The sequence below is a fragment of the Molossus molossus genome, unplaced genomic scaffold (genome assembly GCF_014108415.1).
Source record: "Molossus molossus isolate mMolMol1 unplaced genomic scaffold, mMolMol1.p scaffold_m16_p_8, whole genome shotgun sequence".
Taxonomy (NCBI): Eukaryota; Metazoa; Chordata; class Mammalia; order Chiroptera; family Molossidae; genus Molossus; species Molossus molossus.
Genome location: NW_023425402.1, coordinates 87649696 through 87670742, shown reverse-complemented (window position 1 = coordinate 87670742; position 21047 = coordinate 87649696). Strand labels below are relative to the sequence as shown.

Sequence of the window (21047 nt, the reverse complement as noted above, 5' to 3'; positions counted from 1 at the left end):
AGAAAAATTAAAGTACAATGCAAACGATTAAAATATTTTATAGCCCAGCCATTGTAGCTCACTGGTTGAGTGTTGACCCATGCACCAAGAGGTCACCATTTCCATTCCTGGTCAGGGCACATACCCAGGGTGTGGGCCCAATCCCCAGTGCGGGGCATGCAGGAGGCAGCCAGTTCATGTTCTCTCTCATCCATGTTTCTATCTCTCTCTCTAAAATGAATAAAGAAAAAATATTTAAAAAATAATAAGTGTATGAAAATATTTTATAGAATGAGTGTCCAAAGCATAACAGGATATATTATATAGCAGGAGGGTTTAGAGGAATTAGTCAACCTAGCTAAGATTCAAAGGATGGACATTTAGGCTGAGACATACAGAAGTAGAAGTTTACAAGGACGGATTTCCAGGGAAAGGGGACCATGTGTGCAATAACTAGGGCATGAAAATATATCGATTGTTATGGTGCACCTACTTTAATATTGCTGAAGCATAAAATTGAAACGAGGCAATGAGAAATCAAATTAGGGAGACCAAGTGTCTTGTATCCTTGGCAAAATAAGTAGTTTTCTCCTACAGATCACTTAAGAATTTTCAGGAGAATGGCACTATCAGATTTACAGTTTTAGTGAGGTCTTTCTGGTCAGGCATGTGGAGATTGGAATTCAGGGGTCAACAGGGGCCCTGGCAAAGTAACCCCCGTGAGAAGCCCTGAGGCTGGCATTAGACAGTGGGCGTGAAGATGGATAAGCTACACACTGGGGATGTCATCGACGTAGAATGGACGTTTTTTGGTGTTTAGGACGCTCCACGGGTGTCTTAACTACAATACTGGGGGGATGGTGGCGACTTAAAGCAAGCTAGAAACCCAGAGACGTTTTGAGTGGAAAGGGGACCAGTTCAGTTCGACAAGCACCTGGGTTGGTAATCTGTCTTTTCACAGGACTTGGAGACCCAAATGAGATACGTTTTGTAAAGTATGGTGATGCCAGTGGGAATGGAAAAGCTGGCCTCCAAATAAATACGCAGAACGCTCTCACTGCACAAACGAAGCAACAGGTCGCAGCCCGAGCAGGACTCCGCAGGCCTGAGCGAGCCGGCGGGCCCGGTCCCCCGCGGCGACTCCGTCAAGATGGCGCCTGCCGCAGGATCAGCGCGCGGGAGGGGCCGCGGGGCGGAGAAGCGGGGGAGTTCTCCGTTTCGTTCTGCTTGAAGCACGTAGTGAGATAAGTTAGCCCCCGACGACTCGTGGTAGTACAACTCTTCATTCCGCACGCTTAAAGGATGTTTCCTTTTGTGGGTGCGAGCGTGTGGGGGTGTCGAGTCTGTTTCTTTCCCTCAAGCGTGTTTCTTTTCTTCGGCGGGTTCCACCACAGCCGCCCCGGCTCGCTTCGCGCCGTCCCGTGTTTCCCAGCGCTGGCTACAGTTCTGAGGTGCTTTTCCGGGGTGAGCTCAGGCTCTAGGGGCACCTCCGCATTCTCGGGGCGCCTTCCCGCTCCAGCCGGAGCGGACTCCCTTCCCTCGCGGGACTGCTGGAGCCCCGCGGCGCGCGGCCCCCGGAGCGCGCACCCGCCGCAGGCTTAGGACCGCCGGGCGCGCGCGCCCCTCCCGCCAGCGCCGCACTGCGGAACTTTCGGGCCCGGCGTAGGCGGCACGGGGGCGGGGCCGCGACGGGCGCCGAGGCAGGGCAGCGGTCCAGGCCGGGCCAACTCGGTTGTCAAGGGAACGGCGGCGTAGGCGGGTGCTCACGTCAGCGGGCGGCGCGCTGGCCGCATTGCGGCACCGGCCAGCTCTAGGAGCCGGAGTTCCTGGCGGCTTGTGGCTGCCAAACTGCCAGCCCGACCCTCCCGGACCGGGAGGCCGCTTCTCATAGCCCCGGCGTGGGATCCAGCGGGACGGGCTGTCCGCTCTGCGTCTCCTCCCTGTGAGTACAAAGCAGGCGCGCTGGTGCCGGAGCCCAGGCCCACGCACTCGGCCTGTCCCGCTCGTGGGCGGCGGCGGCGGCGTGGGGGCTGCTCGGGTCCGTGGGCGCAGGGGCGGCGGCAAGACTCTGCCGGCTGACCTGCCCAGCGCCGCCGAACGGAGGGATGTGGTTTGGGGGAAGTATACGTGTGTTTCCGCTCCTTTCCCTGGGCTCCTCGGAGTGATCAGCAAGGTGCCCCGGAGTGAATGCAATCTTTGCTTTTCTACTCCTGCTTCTGATTTAAACGCTTTTAAATCAGATGCGTAGTAAGTACGTTTATTTTCTTTTAGGATGTCAACCTGGTGCTGATAATTGAACCTGTGAATGCCTTGTTAATTACATCTGCGAAAAGGTGATCGATGCGTTTCATTTGTAAGAAAAAAGCCAAATTAGGTTAGTAGGGTCTTTTCGATATGTATAAATATAGAAAAAGGTAGACAGTTGAAGAATATCTACTGTGAAACATCTGTCGATTGAAATATATGTATTTTTCTTTACGTTTCTTTGTGGTTTTGTTTTTTTGAGGAAAGGATGCTAACAGTTTTTTCACCTGTTGCATTAATGATTGCTGTTACTGCTTCGGCTTTCAGGAAGAAGACTGCGTATTTTTAGGACTATGGGAAATTAACAGAATATATATTTGAAATAAATTCAAATACCAAGAGTATTTTTCAGCCATATTTAGAATCTTCTTTATTTATGTAGACTATCGTTGATTTATTAATTGAATTTTGTATAAGGGTTTTGTTTCCTTTTTTTCCCCCTCTGTGCTGTAGGTAGAATTGACGTCTCACAGCTTTTTCTCCCGTTGATCTTTAGTCATACATTAGCTAATAATCAGGTGGTTAGAGAAAAAGTAAAATGAGATGAAATGGAATGCAGTTAATTTTCTTATATAGTATCTCTTAACAGCACCTGTTAAAGGGGTTGTGAGGGAGAAGATTTAAAATAATGTCATATGTGAGGTTCAGGAATGTCCTTTTAACTCCGACTTAAATTTTTGCCGTTGATGTTACTAATCAAATACTGGTCATTCTATAATGTTTTTGCTGTAGTATTTAGAGATGATTGTTTCTGTAATGTATTTGCTGTGTTGTTAATAAATGTTTACCAGTTGTACATTAAAATACTAAATAGCAAATAATGTAAATACATGATTTATTTAATGTATTCTATCACATAATTATTTTAATATTGTAGTAATGGACATAAAGTAATTTTCTTGAGCACCTACAGTTGGCCAGCTTCTGTGCTGATCACTTTGCTTTTCAGTATTTCCTATTCTCTTTACAATACAGTAGGTAGCATTTTAATTTCTCAGGCAAAAAAACAAGAAACTAGCTTTAGTGATACTAAGTAGCTTGCCTACCACACGTTCTGTAAGTAGCAGAACAAGTTCTTTTTGACCGTAGACCCATTCTTACTGGCACCGCCACCTCTTTTAAAAATTGAAATACATATATGAAGAGAATATAGGTCTAGCCCTCCAAAAAGCTAGCAGTTCGGTGGGGACCACAGAACATCTTACCAGCTAGAGGGAGGTATGAAGAGCAAGGCACTGTGGAAGCACAGAGAAGTATTTAATTGCCCTTCAAGATTGGAGTGCTCTCCATAGGAGATACCAATTGCATTTTGTGTCAGAGGATACTTAGACAATTTGTAGAGGGACAGGGGATGAAGGGCATTTCTCAGGAAAGAGAGGTGCAAGAGTTTGGCACATTTGAGGGCTGCAAGTAGTTTCAAATGACTAGAGCACAGTATGTGTGTAGAGGTGTGGCTAGAGAAGGGCATGGGAAGAAAGGCAAGGGGTCATTTCATAAAGAGCCTTAGGTCCCCACTGATAAGGACTTCATATTAGTAGTTTCAAATGAAGAAATGATACTATAACATTTGTATTTTAGAATCCTTCCACTGATTTTTTGTCTCAAAGCTACTGCCTCATGTCACTGTCTTTGGGGGTGGGGGAAGACAGGAAGCAGAAGTCCAGAAACAATTATTTATGTTTCTTCTATAGATCTCACCTTTCATTCATTCCTCCACCCGTGACTTTGCACATGTGACTTTCTGATTACAGATCCACTGAACTCTCTTTAAAACGTGCAGAAATTCTTGGTACCACACAGTATAGATCACTTTTTTCTTTCTTTTTTTATTTATTAATTGATTTTTGTTACAGATGTTTCTCCTTTTTCCCTCACTGATTACCCCCTCCCCCTCCCTCCCTGCCCTGTCCCCAGTTTGTTGTCCATGTCCACTCTTCATGCATACATGCATATAAGTTCTGTGGTTTATCTCCCCCCACCACCACCTCTTCTGGGGATTGTCAATCTGTACCCCACTTCCATGTCTCTGGGACTACCCCATTCCTCAGACTGTTATGTTCATTACATTCCATAAATAAGTGAGATCATATGAAACTTGTCTTTCTCTGCTTGGCTTGTTTCACTTAGGATGATACTTTCCAGGTCCCTCCATGTAGTCTCAAAGGATAAGAGATCTTTCTTACAGCTGCATAGTACTCCAATGTGTATATGTGCCACAGCTTTTTTATCCATTCATCTACTGATGGACACTTGGGCTGTTTCCAGATCTTAGCTATTGTAAATAGTGCTGCTAGGAACATGGGAGTACATATATTCTTTCTGATTGGTGTTTCAGGCTTCTTAGGCTATATTCCTAGAAGTGGGATCACTGGGTCAAATGGAAGTTCAATTTTCCATTTTTTTGAGGTAACACCATATTGTTTTCCATAGTGGCTGCACCAGTCTGCATTCCCACCAGCAGTGCACTAGAGTCTCCTTTTCTGCACACCCTCGCCAACAGTTGTTGTTTGATGATTTGTTGATGGCGGCCATTCTCACAGGTGTGAGGTGATACCTCATTGTTGTTTTATAGATCACTTTTTTCTTAAACCTCTTTTTTCCCTTTGGTTAATTCTCCCAATTTATCACCTCTCTCTCAGTCTTTTTCCTTCTTCTTTTTTTTTTTTTTTTTTTTTTTTTTGTGGGATCCCAGAGTTCTCTGTATTTAGTGCTTTTTTTCTTGCAACCATCACAGATATAAATGATGCCCCAACCTTCAGCCTAATCTTGCTGGATTACTATACAGGCATACCTCGAAGATACGTACTGGAGGTGTAGTCTAGGCCACCACGATAAAGCAAGCATTGCAGTAAAGTAATTGTATGTTTTTGCTGGTGGAGGATCTTGTCTTTAATTTGTAAAAAAAAAAAAAAAAAAAGGCACATCTGGACCCGGTTGGTGTGGACCAGTGGATTGAGCGTTGTCCCATGGACTTAGAGGTCCGGTTCAGTTCCTGGTCAGGGCACATGGAATTGGTTTCAGGCTTGGTCGCCAGTTGGGGGCGTGCAGGAAGTGGCTGATGTTTCTCTCTCGCATGGATGTTTCTATCGTTCTTTTTAAACAATCAATAAAAACATATATTTTAAAAAAGCACAATAAAGCAAATGGAATAAAACAAGGTGTGCCTGTATTCTCTTGCCTACCAAGCACAATCTGATTATAGTATACATACACACGTATATATAGAGTAAGAATAACTTTCACTTTTTTTTTTCTTTCTTTTTTTTTATATTTTGTTCAGATAGAGTGGGAGTGAGAGAGAGACATCGACGTGAAAGGAACACACCAAGTGGCTGCCACCCTCACAACCCAACCAGGGCCGGGGACAAACCGCAACTGAGGCACATGCCCTCAGCGGGAACCGAACCAGGGTCTCTGGACCGCAGGCCGACGCTCTAACCGCTGAGCCAAACTGGCCAGGGCAATAGCTATCACTTTTTAAAGGCTTGCTATACTCTAGGCATTGGGCTGTTTTATTTTCGTATTCTTGTTTATTCTTTACAGAAACCCTATGCATAGTTTATTACTATTTGAAAGATTAGGAAATAGAGGTCCACAGAGATTAATCTGGTGGTACAACTGACACTTGAATCCAGAGATCTGACAGTGGAGCCAGTCTGCTTAGTGCCCCCTCAGATATCCAGCTTAACATACCTACTGAACTCACTGAGTATCCCCATAGGAAGTATCAATTACAGTTGTAGCTAATGTTTATTGATGCTTGTTCTAGGCACTGTTCTAAATCATTCAACCATTACAGCAACCCTTTGAGTAGGTGCTGGTGAACTGATTTTACAGGTGAGGCAACAGATTGCCTGAGGTCACACAAATAGCCATGGGAGACAAATTCCAGGCCTTGGGTTTTGAACTACTCCACTATACTTCTATAATGCACTATATTCCAGTTAGTGATACTACTGTTTTAATTATTCTGTTTCCAGAAACATGAAAATCATCCTTGAATCTTTGTCATGCCTCTTTTGTAGTTTTTATTTAGTCTTTAGAAGGGTCTCTTACCCTTTGAGACATTAGGTATGGACCTGGAGATTGTTATGCTAAGTGAAATAAGACAGAGAAAGACAAATATCACATGATCTCACTTATATGTGGAATCTAATGAACAAAATAAACTGACGAACAAAATAGGATCATAGACATGGAAGTATGGAACAGACTGACAGATCTCAGAGGAGGCAGGAAGAGATTAATCAAAGAACCTATATGCGTAGCCCATGGACATAGACAATAGACAGATGAAGAAATGGGGTGGGGTGGGAGCTTGGTAGAGAGGGGCAAAGGGGGGGGAGGGGGAACACCTCTAATACTCAATAAAGTAAATTAAATAAAAATAATTGAAAATATAATTAAAATTTATTTAGAAATTTAAATAATGGACCTGGAAAGCAAAAACAATTATAAGAAAGAACAAAGTTGAAGGAATTTTACTGACTAATTCAAAACTTACTATAAAGCTATAGAGCAACTTAGAGTATTGAAATAGACTCAAATGTATATGGTCAATTGTATCTTGACAAAAGTGCCAAGGTAACTCAGTGAAGAAAAGGATAATGGTTTTCAACAAATGGTGCTCAAACAATCAGATATCTATATACAATGTAAATTCTAGTCTTAAATCATGTTTAGAAATTAAATGTAAATGGATCAATGACTTAAACATAAGCACTAAAACTATATAACTTATAGAAGAAATAGGATAAATCCTTCCTAACCTTTATGAATAGATTTCTCAGGATACAAAAACATAAACCATAAAAGAAAAAGGGGATAAACTAGAATTTGTGAAAATTCAAAACGCTACTAAGAAAATGAAAAGATAAGCTAAAGGTTGAGTGAAAATATTTGTAACGCTATATGACAGGGTATCTAGAATATTTTAAGAACTCTTAGAACTCAGTAATGTGAAAATAACCAAATGAAAATGGGCAAAAGTTTTTAACACTCATCCAAAAAAGAGATACAGATGGCAAATAACACATGTGAAAATTAATGTCATTAGTAATTAGGGAAATGAAATCTAAAACAACAGTGAGATACCATTACACACTTATTAGAACAACTGAAAAGTGAACATTGACAACACCAAGTGCTGACAAAAATGTTAAAACTAGAACTCATGCACTTGGGAATGCAAAATAGTATAGCTACTTTGGGAAGCAGTTTGGCAGTTATTTAAGAAGTTAAACATCTATTTACCATATAGGACAGCATTTGGGTATTTACTCAAGAGAAACAAAAACAATAGTGCAAAACTGGAAATAACTCAAATGTTCAGTATGGAAAAATAAAATGTAGTATATATCCACACAATGAAATACTGCTCAGCAATGAGAAGAAATAAACTGTGCATGCGACAATAAAGATGAATCTCAGAGCTTTATACTGAGGAAGGAAACCAGACACAAAAGGCTATATACTGGATGATTCTATTAAATGCTAGGCAAAGACAAAACTGTAATGATAGTAGGCTGAGTGGGGCCAGGACATGGCAGGGGCTGGTGCTGGTGCTGGGGAAAGGGGTTGACTTTGTAAAAGATCATGTGGAGTGATGGAAATCTTTAATATCACGATATGGTGGTCACATACATGTACACATTTGCCAAAGTTTGTTTATTATACATTTAAAATTGGTGAGTTTTATTATATGTAAGTCATATTTCAACATAGGTGATTTAAAAAAAACAAAGGAATTAAGCCAAAATCCTAAGTGATATTCAGAAGGTAAAGATAAAAAGGATGCACAAAGATATAATTGAACATGAACAAGTGTATTTGGGACACTTCAGCATTCAGTCATAATCTGATCTGGGAGACTATTAAATTCCATAAAGTAGACCTTTTTTTTTTTATATAATAGTACAGTGAAACTAGAAATTAGTAATAAAAGTTTAATATTTATAAACTACTTAAAAATTTAAAAACTATCTCATAAAGCTACTATCAAGACAAAATCAAAACCACGAAAACATGATCTTTTAAAAAGTAAATATAAGTGAAACATATGGGATGCTACCAAAGATATTTTGGGAATTGTATTTATTGCAATGGTTTTAAAAAGTTAATTGAATAAAGCAAAAGCAGATAATGACTATAAAGTCACACTATAAAATTAAGATGAAGCTATTAATAGAGAAGTTGATGGATCAGTGGATGACAGTAATTAAAACCATCTGATTAGCTTTCCAATGGTTTTCTTTTTTAAATCTTTTCTTCTAGAACATAGTTCTTTTTTCTGTTTCTAATTCTTGACTTCTTCCAACTATTTCTTTCATTACTTTCCTCACAGTTTGTAAAACATTGCCACTACATTTTTGGTACTCACTGAGAAAGTAGAAAGAAAAATTTACATATGCCCCATTTTAACATAATGGAAATTCAAGTTTATTAGGAATGACTATATATTCATAGACAAGACAAAAATAAAGTTCTGAAAAGATTAGCAGTGAATTTTCTCATGTGAGGTAACCAGGGCTGAGCTTGGTGTCTTCTTTTTCTCTAAGTATTTTCTGTTGTTTTGTATTTTTAATTTTTTGTTTCTTACTGTTTTAACTAAAGCATATATTGCTTCTACAAACAACGTGAAATAATTTTTTTTTAAAGAAAATTCATTTTTACTAGATTTAATTAGGGAAGTTTTTTTCTTTTTGAGGATTCAGCTTCATAATTCATCCTTGAATAAATAGAATTTGGAAATATATTTTAAGTAATCAAAAGAGTGTTAGAGATGGTAAAATAATATACAAGGTGTGGCAAAGTAGGTTTACAGTTGTGAGTACACGAAACAGAGTTTATTCTTGTACTATTATTAGTTATTGTATTTTCTATACGAACACCTGTAAACCTACTTTTGCCATACCCTGTATATTGGGATACTAGTTATTTTCCTGTCTTCACATATATTAGATATTTTCTAAATACTTTTAAACCTGGGGATTTTCAAAAATCGAACATCAGTTGTTTTTTCCCTCACCCAAGAATATGCTTTTATTGATTTTTAGAGAAAGGAAGGGAGGTGTGTATGGGGGTGGGGGGCATTAATCAGTGAACTTCAGTTTTTATTGATAAGCCCATGCATTTCTGGGCAAATTCTTCATTTTGATATTGGTGTCCATCTTCAGCACTTCGGTTTTGTCCATTCTTTTTTTCAACACATATCTTAAACTTTTATTTAATTCTAACATCTGCAGTGTTTTTTGTTTTTACACCCATTATGTTTTGGAGTTTCTTTTATGGTGTTAATCACAGTTATTTTAAATTCTTATTTTGTTTATGCTATTCATTTTCCTTCATTGTTAATATTTCTGTTTTATTGGATTTGGTGACTTTTTCTTCATTGTGCTACTTTCCTTCAGTGTTTGTTAGTTTTAGTTGTCTAGTCATTTTTCTAAGTAAGTCTCTGTCTCCCTACTGCCTGTTGGTTGTGTTCAACATAGTCAGCTTCTGCTGTTGGTGAAAACTGTACCTACCTGAAGCATTCTGCCATCTCTCTGCTCAGCTGCTTTATCCTTTGAGTGAAAGTCACCATCTAACACAAATGGAGGTGGGGAACAGACTTGTCCCTCCCAACTCTTCAATTGGCCATCCTAGGCTTATACCCTCCTTCACTTTGTATTTCTTAGCTCTGAGTACATGGCTTCTCCAGAAGCACCCTTTTCTCTGGAGAAGTCTTTCCCTAAGGGTTGTGGTTTTCTCTGGAAGTTTCTTAATAGATTTAATCCTGCCTATTTTTATCCTTCAGGAATTTCTCAAAATATTTATTTTATTACTAGTAATCTTTCTTTTTGACTCCTAGCTTTTTTTCTATTAAAATATCTTATTTTAAATCATTTTTATTGGGGAAAGAGGTACAGGTATGTACTTAGTCTGTCATTTGATTTAACTTGGTAATATTTAACACATAGCAGTATTTTCCATAATACATCTGGACTAATTGCAGGGTGATCCTAGGACTACAGACTTTTGGTTTTAGAATGTGATTATAACACAAGATAAATAACTTGTAGGTGTTTTCTGATGGGACACCTAAAGCACGTTAGCTGAGTGGCTCTTTTACCAACTTTTTTTCATTAGGGTATGGATCATTCTGCCAAAGAGGGAATAGCAGTTGAAATTTGAGCGATTAATTAACTTTTTAAAAGTCATTAAGGCCCTGGCTGGTTTTGCACAATGGTTAGAGTGTTGGCCCAAGGACTGAAGGGTCTTGGGTTTGATTCCCAGTCAAGGGCACCTACCTGAGTTGCAATTTCGATTCTCGGCCTGGTTGAGGCCATGTGGGAGGCAACCTGTTGATGTGTGTCTCCCATCAGTGTATCCCTCTCTTCCCCTTTCTCCCTTCCACTCTAAAAATCAGTGGAAGAATATCCTCAGGTAAGGATTAACAACGACAACAACAAAAAAGTCACTGAGTACTTTTCCACATGTTTATTAACTCATTGTATGAGCAGTTACCCTCAGAGATTACTGTTCTAATGCTGGGAGAATGAACTAGTAGAGTGTTTATCACATTCTCTAGAATGTCATTATGTTCAAGTAAAAAATGAAATAATTTTTCCAATATTACACATTCTTGAACATTAACCATTGTGTTCTATCTTTATATAACTAAACTGTGCTTAGCTGCAACTTTGTTATTGTGTCTTCCTAGCTTGATGCTGTTAGAAGCAATCTTCAGAAAATAGAGAAACTAAAAGTAATGAGATAATTGCTACTAACACTAGTAACCCAAAGAAGAGCATGCGAGTCATTGAGAACAAACCAAGCAATCCTCAGTCAACAGCTGAAAATCCAGATGATGATGGGAGTGTAGAGGAAGACAAGCAAGAGAAGGAAAATAAGAAGGTTACAAAAACAGTGTGCCACGCGACTACACAAGAAATGGAACAGGAAACTCCTGAGAAGAAGGTGGATTATGTACATCAAAAAGTACGGATGTTGTCACAGCCCGGTTTTGCTCATCAGAAAAGTGAGAAGGTAAATGAAGGAAATAATTTAGATGAGGAAGAACTGAAGCAAGTATACCAGCTCCAGGTAGCTGAAGAAATGGCAAAGGAGATTAAGAAGAAAATAAGAAAGAAACTCAAAGAACAGTTGACTTACTTTCCCTCAGATACTTACTTGCATGACAAATTGACTGTTGAAAAAAGAAAAAAGAAGAAAAAGAAAGCTCCAATCCTGTCCAATGCTAAAACAAGGTACCTTACATTGATAAATATAAAATGTTTTCTTTTAAAAAAAAAAACTTATTTTATGCTTTTAAGTGATATCTGTAGTTTCACAAAGAAAATTTTAAGACTTGCATTTGGACACATTGCCAGTACAATAATAACAGCTAACCTTACTATGTGCTAAATGCTTTATAAGAATTAACTTGTTTATTCCTTATAACAACCTGATGGGAAATAGTAATATTATCTTTTGTAGATGAGGAAACTGAAGGGTTTATGTCACAGAGCCAGTAAGAAGCTGAGCCAGAACCTTAGCAGTCTTGCTCCAAAGTCTCTACCCTTAAGTACTCACTCACATCTGCTTTATAAACAATAGAAACCAAATTACCCCCACCCCCACCCCTTTTTTTAGTTATAAATGCCTGTTTGGATATGTGAATAGAGCATTTTTTCCTTATTATACAGATAGCATTTGGTCATTGTAGAACATGCAGAAACAAAGAATAAAAGTAATCCAGTCATCCAGAGGTAATCACTATTAGCAATTGGGTATTCTACTCTTTTTCTGTATATGGTGCTTATATATATGCATGCATATACAGTGTGAACTGTGCATATATTCATATAAATATGTCTCAGTTTGGGAAAAACAAAATAAAAAATGTCCTTTAACTACCATAATTTGTTTTCTGTAATCCATATTTAGGTAAACAACTTGAGGTGGGAACATTCTATATTTGACTGTTGCCTGACATACAAGGGTCAATTTTTCCTAATGTCCTCATCTAAAAATAATTTCCCTCTTATCAAAATTAGACAACTAGTGATAACAGAGAGGGCAAATAGAGTTGCTACAGGGACATGTTAGTATATTTATTAGTTATCTGTTGCTGCATTTAAAAAAAAAACAAAAAACAACAACTCCAGAATTTAGCAGCTTAAAACATCAAACATTTATTGCCTCATAATTTTTGTGAAAAATGAATCTGGGTGTAGCTTGACTGGGTATCTCTGACTCAGAGTTTCTCATAGGCTAGCTTTAGGATGTTAGTCATCTCAAGAATTGGAGGGCTAGGAGAGGATCTGCCAAGTAACATTGCTGTTGGAAGATCCACTTCTAAACTCATTTATGTGACTGATGGCAGGTCTCAGGTTCTGAGTGGCTTTTGCCCAGGGACATCAGTTTCTTGCTATATGGACCTATTAATGTGGGCTACTTACAACAGTGGGTAGTTGCTTCTCCAGAGCAGGATCTGGAAGAGAAAGAGAAAATTCATAGTCCTTTTAGAACCTAATCTTATTCATAGCATCTATTAGTTTTGTCATAGTCTTGTTTATTAGAAGTATTAAAGGAAGGGGATTACTCAAATCTATGAATATTAGGAGGCAGGGATTATTAGGGGCCATTTAGAGGCTGTTCACCACAGCATATTATACATTTTCTCCTTATAGCTACCATATGAATTGGGAAGCCATACTCTCTATTAAATAAATTTAGTTCATGGCCCTAGCCAGTGTGGCTCAGTTAGTTACTGAGTGACATCCTGCACACTGAGAGTTTGCAGGTTCAATTCCTGGTCTGGGCACATGCCCAGGTTGTGGTCCAGATCCCTGGAGACAACCAATTGATGTTTCACTCTCACATTGGTGTTTCTTTCTCTCTCTCTCCCTCTCCCTTCCTTCCTCTTTAAAAAAATTAATAAAAATATTTTTAAAATAAATTTAGTTCATGAATTTTAAATAAAACCATGGCTTACATGAGAGTGACTTGCAAAGAGTGACATACTCTTTAAGTAATAGTATTTGATGATATGATAAAATATGGCTTTCTGAAATGACTAATTTGAAATATTTCTCTAACTTTTTATTTCTCAACTTTTTTGAAATATGATTATATATATTGGAAGTCAATTTTTAATTACTTAGATGCAGATTTTTTACTTGACAAACAAACTTTAATAAGGCTAGTTTCTTGCTATAACTTTGTTAGCTTCTGGAATGCTACCCCGTTACCACTTATTAGCTAATATGATGCAGATTTTAATTTAAAAGTAGCCTTCTGAAAATGTAATGCCACATCAGCCACTGGAAAACACGAGCAGTTAATTTTTACCTAGAAATCAAAGGTTAAATATCAGAATCCTTTGAAAAACAGAATGCATTTTTTGTTTTTAAATGAAGTAATTTAGAAATTTGGTCATTAAGCCCGGCTAGTGTGGCTCAGTGGTTGAGCATCAACCCATGCACAAAGAGGTTGCTGGTTTGATTTCCCGGTCAGGACACATGCCCAGGTTGTGGGCCCAATTCCCAGTGGGGGGCATGCAGGAGGCAGCCAGTTGATAATCTCTTTCATCGATGTTTCTCTCTCTCTCTCTTCTTTTCTCTCTCTAAAATCAATAAAGAAAAAATATTTTTTTAAAAAGAGAAATTTGGTCATTAATCATTTACTTGACAGCAAGGTGAGTATCTTTGATCACTTCTATGTAAAAACAGATTCATTGCTCATAAAATACAACTGCATTTTTTCCTGGAGTTTAAAGTTCATTTTAATTTGATTCCTGGGGTATATAACTCATCACCAAGTATAAAATAATACCCAGAATACCTACTTTGACAGCCAACCATTTTAATGTAAAAGAAAAAATATATATCTCCTAGCTGAAAATAATATTGATTTTAGGATTATCCTTCTATTCACTGTTCACTTTGCTGCATTATGTATAATAATAGTGATATATGGGTAATGCATGTATAATAATAATAATATATGGGTAATGACGTGTACTTGGGTTATATTTGCAGTACATTGCTCTTTGGTGACACAGTTGAAGGTGAACCAAAGAAGGAAAGTCTAGTTGGACCAGTTACTTCAGATAATCATCAACATGATGAAATAACCACTGTGGCACAAAACGTGGAAGACAGCATGCAAGATGACGTAAAATCCAAACCAAAAAAAAAGAAAAAGAAGCCTAAAGCAGGTTTGTTATCCAAATTAAATGAAAAACATGTTCCTTGGTAGAAATAACTTGATTTTAGGACTTTTAGTCCTTAAAAATAAAGAAAATCTTGTCCCAAAGGATATAATTGAAAAAAATCTAATATAGAATATTTGTTCTTGGATTCATCTATATTAAAACAGTTAAATATTTGTGTCTGCAAGTCTCTGTGATAAGTATTACTTGAGTCAGTATTACTTGTCATCTCTAATTCCTGACTGTTCAACTCTAGAATGACATTAACTTTGTAGTTGTTATTATAGCATAGAAGATTTCTTCTTTCTACCATTGAGTTTAGAATCCTAAATAATTTAGACTCATAGTTGTTAAAAGCTATAAATGGTCTACAGCCCATAAACATTTCAGATGTTGAGCCGCATGCCTTTGTCAAACATGGTGTCTTCCCAATTCCTCAGCCTAAGTCAACTTAGTCCTCACTTTTTCTTTTCCCCTCTTGTGTTCAATCTTCCTCTTTACTCATATATATAGTTCCTCTTATTTTTCTTATTACTCTTTCCTTTTTCCTACTTCTTGCATCCTTTGTTTGTTTGTTTTCAGTTTTTATTTAATTGGCCAAAAATTGGGACTAAAATAGGCAATTTTAGAGTTTATAGTACTTATTGGATTATTCAACTGATAATGTTTCATGATTTCTGTAATTAAATATTATAAGTATACTACTTAGTGAATTTTTACAAACTGAATATGCCTATAAAATCACCATCGAAATAAAAAAACAGAACATCATTAGCACCCTGAAGTCCCCTCAAGTCCCTTTCCAGTTCATTGTCCTGCAAGAGTAAACACTATCTTGACATTTAACACAGTTTATTTTTGCTTGCTTTTCTATTTTCATATAAATAGAATCATAAATATTATGCCCTTTTGTGTCTGGCTTTTTTCACTAAAATTATTTTTGTGAGATTTAACTATTGCATGCAGTTAAGCTTATTCATTATCAGTTTTATTTTTGTATTGTATAGATATCCATTGTATAAATATACCACAGTTAATTTACCTATTGTATTGATGGACATTTGAGTTTATAGTTTTAGGTAATTACAAATAAAGCTGTAATGAATATTCTAGTCACATCTTTTGGTAAGCATATATATACATTTTTATTGGACATATTCTTAGGAGTAGAGTTACTATGTCATAGATTATGTGTATTTTCCACTTTAATAGGTATGTCCCATTTTTCCAGAGTTGGTTTACCAATTGATACTAGCAGTATTTGAGAGACTCCATTGCTCTACATCTTCACTAACATTTATGTTGTCAGTATTTTGAAATGTTAGCCATTTTCATTTGTGTGTGTGTGTATGTGTATATATATATATATATCAATTTTATTTTAATTTGATTTCCATGATAACTAGTGAAGTTGAGCATCTTCTTGTTTGACTTCTTAGATTTCTTCATTGTTAAATTTGTATCTTTTTAAGAAATGGAATTGTTTATCTTTTTTATTAATTTATATATCTAGACATCAGTCTTTCTCATATGTAAATACAAATATCCTTCCACTCTGGGTTGTTTTATTTTTCTCTTATTGGTATCATTTGAAAAATAGAATTTTTGAATTTTATATAACTCAATTTATCCATTTTTTTTCTTTTGATGGTAAGTGCTTTCTGTGATTTATGAAATTTCCCAAGTTCTGAGTATATTTTTTAATATATTATTTTCTAAAAGTTTTTGTTTAACTTTTCACATTTATGTCTGTAGTTCATCTGGAAATGATTTTGTGTATAGTGAGAGGTAGTGATCAAGACCCATTTTTTCCCATGTGAATAAATAATTGACCTAGTACCATTCACTGAAGAGAGCATCCTTTCCCTCAGCATTGCAGTTTCACTTTTATTATAAATAACATGAGTATGTTCAAATAAATAGACTCATTTCTGAAGTCTGTATTCTGTTACATTAGACTGTTTGCACCAATACCACCATGTCTTAATTACTGTAGCTTTATAATGGGTCTTGCTGTTTCAGCATTGCCTGGGCAATTCTTTACCCTTTGCATTTCCACATGAATTTTAGAAGCAGCTTCTCCACTTTCCCTTCTCTTTCCCCACCCATGATTTTGAACCAGATTGGGTGAATCTGAAGTTTACAGTATAACAACTCTAAGAGACTTGATATCTTTTTACAATTTATTTATTGTTGGCACTGTTACAGATATCCCTCATTCCCCTCCCCCGCTTTACCTACCACCACCCAGCCCCCTCTCCCACTACCCCCAGCCACTGTTGTCTTTGTCCAAGGGCTGTGCATATATGTTCTTCGGTAAATCTCTTTACCTTCTTTCATCCAGATGTGATATCTTTACAAAGTATTGATTCTTGCCATCCATGAAAGTGGTATGCACCTCCACTTATTTATATTTCAGTTTATCTTAACTAATATTGTAACTTTCAGCAGTCTCTTTTTAGATTTATTTCTATATATTTGATGTCTCTTAATGCTATCGTGAATGGCATTTAAAAAAATTGTTTTCTATTTGTATGTTACTCATATATGTATGTAGAAATATAATTTAAAATTATAAACATGTTCATTTTCTTGCTAAATTCTGTTACTACTAAGAGTTTATAGGTTGTTTTGAATTTTCTACACAATCATATCATCTGGAAATGATAGCTTTTTCCTTATCATGACTAGATAATGAATTTTATCAGGTTCTTTTTCTGCATCAACATGATTATATAAAAGTTCACCCTTTGTGTGTGTATGCGTGCCTACTCTGACCTGGAATTGAACCTGCCTCCTTTTGGTGCATAGGACCACGCTCCAACCAACTGAGCCACACTGGCCAGGACCTTTTTTTCTATTAATGTGATTAATTTTTATTTGAATATTAATCCATCTTTGTATTCTTGGCAGGGATGGGAGTCCTAGTTTGTTGTAATGCATTATCTCTCTTTTTAAAAATCTATTACTGGATTTCATTTACTGACACTTTGTTTAGGATTTTTGTATCTGTGGTCATGCAAGAGATTGGTTTGTATTTTTCTTTTCTTTAAAACCCAGAGTTTTTGATAATCAAGGTTTCCATCTCAAAAGTATTTGGGAAATGTTTCATCTCATTCATTTCTCTGGAAGTATTGTATAAATTGGTGTTATTTATTCCTTAAATGTTTGGAATAATTTATTAATGAAGTTTTTTAGGTTGAGGTTTTCTTTGCAGGAAGACTTTTAAATCAGATTTAGTTTTTTAAATAAATATTAGACTTCAGTTTTTTATGTTTCTTTTATCAGCTTTGATAGACTGAAGAATTTGTCCATGTAATCCAAATTTTCTATATTTATATCAATACATCTGAAAGGGTGCCCCTTGATATTGATACTTTGTTTTCTCTTGATTTCTTGATCAGTCTAGGGATTTTCAATTTAGGAGTCTTCAAAGAACCAACCTTTATATCTCTGATTTTATCTATTGTATATTGTGTGTTATTTTAGTTATTTCTTCTATCTATATTTCCTTCTTGCCACTTTCTTTGGGTTTTATTTGCTGTTTATTTTTAGTTTTATAAGATGGGTTTATGAGGTTTCAGTCTTTCTTTATATCCATTTAAGACATTAAATTTCTAATCACTACTTGAGCGTTATCTTACACGTTTTTGAATACTGTATCTTCATTATCATTCAATAAAAATATGTTCTGATTTTCATTTTAATTCTTTGATCATGGATTATTTAGAAGTATATTGTTTGGTCTCAGGCAGTAGGTCATTTTTTCTAATTATCTTTCTGTTTTGGTTTTTGTCTGCCATTGTTGTCAGAGAACATTGTGAATTTCAATTTGAATTAAAACTTTTTAAATGACCAGTGTATGGTCAGTTTGGTAAATATTCCATGTGCAGTTAAAAATAATGTGAATTTTGATGCCATTGTGTGCAGTGTCCTATGTACGTAAAGTTAGATTAAGTTTAATGCGTTCAGCTGATTTTACTGATACTGATTTTTTTTTTTTTTTTGTAGTCTGCTTATTCTATCAGCCATTAAGACATTAAAACACCCACTATGATTTCCTGGTTTCTCTGTTTTCTGTTTGTTTTTTTCTTTATATATTTTGAAGCTATGTTGTTGGAATATATGCATGTTTAGGATTGTTGTATCTTCCTGTCAAATCAACACTTTTATTGTCTTGGTCTCTTTGGGCTGCAATAATAAAATAACCAGAGACTGTATAGCTTAAACAATAAATGTTTATTTCTCACAGCTCTAGAGGTGGTGTAGTCTCAGATCAGGTACACACAGATTTGGTGTCTGGTGAGGGCCTACTTCCTGTTGGCAGATCACAGAGGTGTCTTCTCACTGTAATCTCACATGGTGGAAGAGGTAGAGAGCTCTCTGGGTTCTCTTTTATAAGGGTACTAATGCCATTCATGAGAGCTCCACCCTTATGACTTAGTCACCCCCCCAAAGCCCCACTTCTTTTTTTAAATTTCATTTATTTAAATACATTTTTTTTTTATTGATTTTAGAGAGAGAGTGATGGAGAGGGAAAGAGAGAGAGAAACATCAAGGAGAGAGAACATCGATTGGCCACCTCTGCATGTCCCCCACTGGGGATTTGGCCCACAGACGGAATCGAACCAGCAACCTCTTGGTGCATGGGTTGATGCTTAACCACTGAGCCACACTGGCTGGGCCACTTCTTTCTTTTTTTAATATGTTTTTATTTACTCTTAGGTAGAGAGGAAGGGAGAGGGAGAGAGAGATAGACATGTTGATAAGAGAGAAGCTGCCTCCTGGATGCCCCCTACTAGGGATCAAGCCCGCAACCTGGGCTTGTGCCCTGATTGGGAATCGAACCGGTGACCTCCTGGTGCATGGGATGATGATCAATCCACTGAGTCACCCAGCCAGGCAGAGCCCCACCTCTTAATACTACCATGTTGGAGGTTAGCATTCCAATTCTCTGTAGAAAGTATTCACTTTTAAAATTATCTTGTTTATATTTCCCTTTATTTTCTTGAGCATTTTAATCATAGTTATTAAAAGTCCTTGTGTGCTAATTCAATCTGGATCATCTGTGGATCTGCTTCTGTTTTATGGTTTTGTTTTTTCTCTTGGTTATTGGTCATATCGTCTTGCCTTTTTTATGAATTGCATGTGTATAGAATCATAGAGGCTCTAGATGATTTTATCTTCCACTAGAGAGGGTTTCCTCTGCTTTCTTAGGCAGATAGGGTAGTCAACTAATTTTAACCAGTAAGGAATTTAGCTAGGTTAGGGCTGCATTGTAATTTTGGTAAGATTCTATCTCTGATTTGTCCTGTTCCTAAGATGTGGCTTCCGGGTGTTTTAAATTGAGAGCCAGACAGGTATTTGTTTCTTCAGCCCTAAAAGAATGTGGAAGATTCAGTTTTGCCCTTCAGAGGTTTTCAGCTTAGTCCATTAGCCTTCTGCACCATGCAGCTTCAAAATTTGGCAAATATTTTGGTGGGAAGACTGGCCATATGTTTGAAGTTCCTCAAGTCTCCAATTTTGTCACTCCAGTCCCATGTGAACACCAAAATCTCTGTTGGTTTTTCTGTCCTCCATTAGGGGTCTTCTGCCAGGGGCCACACTTGGATTCTCAGCCTCTAGCTACACCCAGAATTGGTAAGTGACCCCAGGTGAAAAGTGGCAATAGATATAAATTGACCAGACCCTTTAGGGCTTCATCTTTGCCTCTTTTATTTCAGGCCCCTCCCCCTAACTGGTCATTGTTTCCAGGTATCAAAAGACTGGAAGATTTCACTAGCTCTTTAGCCTCTCACATAGGCTCAGAATTCAGTTTTGTGAAGCAAATTGGCCATATGTTTGAGGCCCCTCAGATCTCTAATTTTATTACTATAGCCCCACTAAAAGTTTTTCTGGTTACTCTTTCTCCTGATAGTGACCTTCTGCCTGCGCTAAACACTGTTCCTCAGCCCACATCTTGAATCTGCAAATGTTTCCAGAGACTAAAACAGCTGCCAGTCCATCAGTTTACCTCTGAATGATTCTCCCTGTCCAGAAGTTTAGTCCATCTACTATATACATTGTTTCTGTACTTTTCTGATGTCTTTAAAAATTATTTTTCTGATGCCTTTAAAAATAAGGTTTTTGTAATTCATTGGCTTTTCAAGTTTTTGTTACCAGAAGCACTGACTTGTAACATCCTACTACATCCTGCTCAGAAGCATAAATTACAGTTATAACTGAATTGAGTGCTATATATTTCACTTAGAAAAATACCTAAATAAAGTTACTTTTTATCTTTGCTTTATTATTATTTTTATGTTTTTGGTTCTTGTTAGGAAAATGAGAAAAATTCCTTATTTTAATGCATTAGTATTTGCAATGTATTACTCTTAGAGTATAATCTGCTATTGTCTGGCTTTTTTTTTTTTTAATATGTTTTTATTGATTTTTAGAGAGAGAGGAAGGGAGAGGGAGTTAGAAACATCAGTGAGAGAGAAACATCGATCAGCTGCCTCCTGCACATACCCTACTGGGGATCAAGCCTGCAACCCGGACATGTGTCCTGACCAGGATTTGAACCGGG

At 37.1% G+C, this 21047-nt stretch overlaps 1 protein-coding gene across 10 annotated transcripts in view; it reads left to right on the top strand.

Annotated features, from left to right (window-relative positions):
- The first annotated feature begins 1783 nt into the window (after positions 1 to 1783).
- AHI1 (Abelson helper integration site 1) overlaps positions 1784 to 21047 on the top strand; it is a 187440-nt gene continuing 168176 nt past the window's right edge. For 6 of the 10 annotated variants that reach the window (XR_004957633.1, XR_004957634.1, XM_036248450.1 and 3 more), the window contains exons 1-5: positions 1784 to 1921; positions 2251 to 2353; positions 10985 to 11531; positions 14307 to 14485; positions 20063 to 20119. Coding sequence is in view for 8 of the 10 variants with exons in the window: in XM_036248450.1 (XP_036104343.1) it covers positions 11074 to 11531; positions 14307 to 14485; positions 20063 to 20119 (694 nt within the window). In the remaining 2 variants the exon portion in view is untranslated. Of the gene's footprint in view, positions 1922 to 2048; positions 2354 to 10984; positions 11532 to 14306; positions 14486 to 20062; positions 20120 to 21047 lie in introns of those variants that run through there. The other 4 variants (XM_036248447.1, XM_036248448.1, XM_036248449.1 and 1 more) reach the window with 4 other exon arrangements.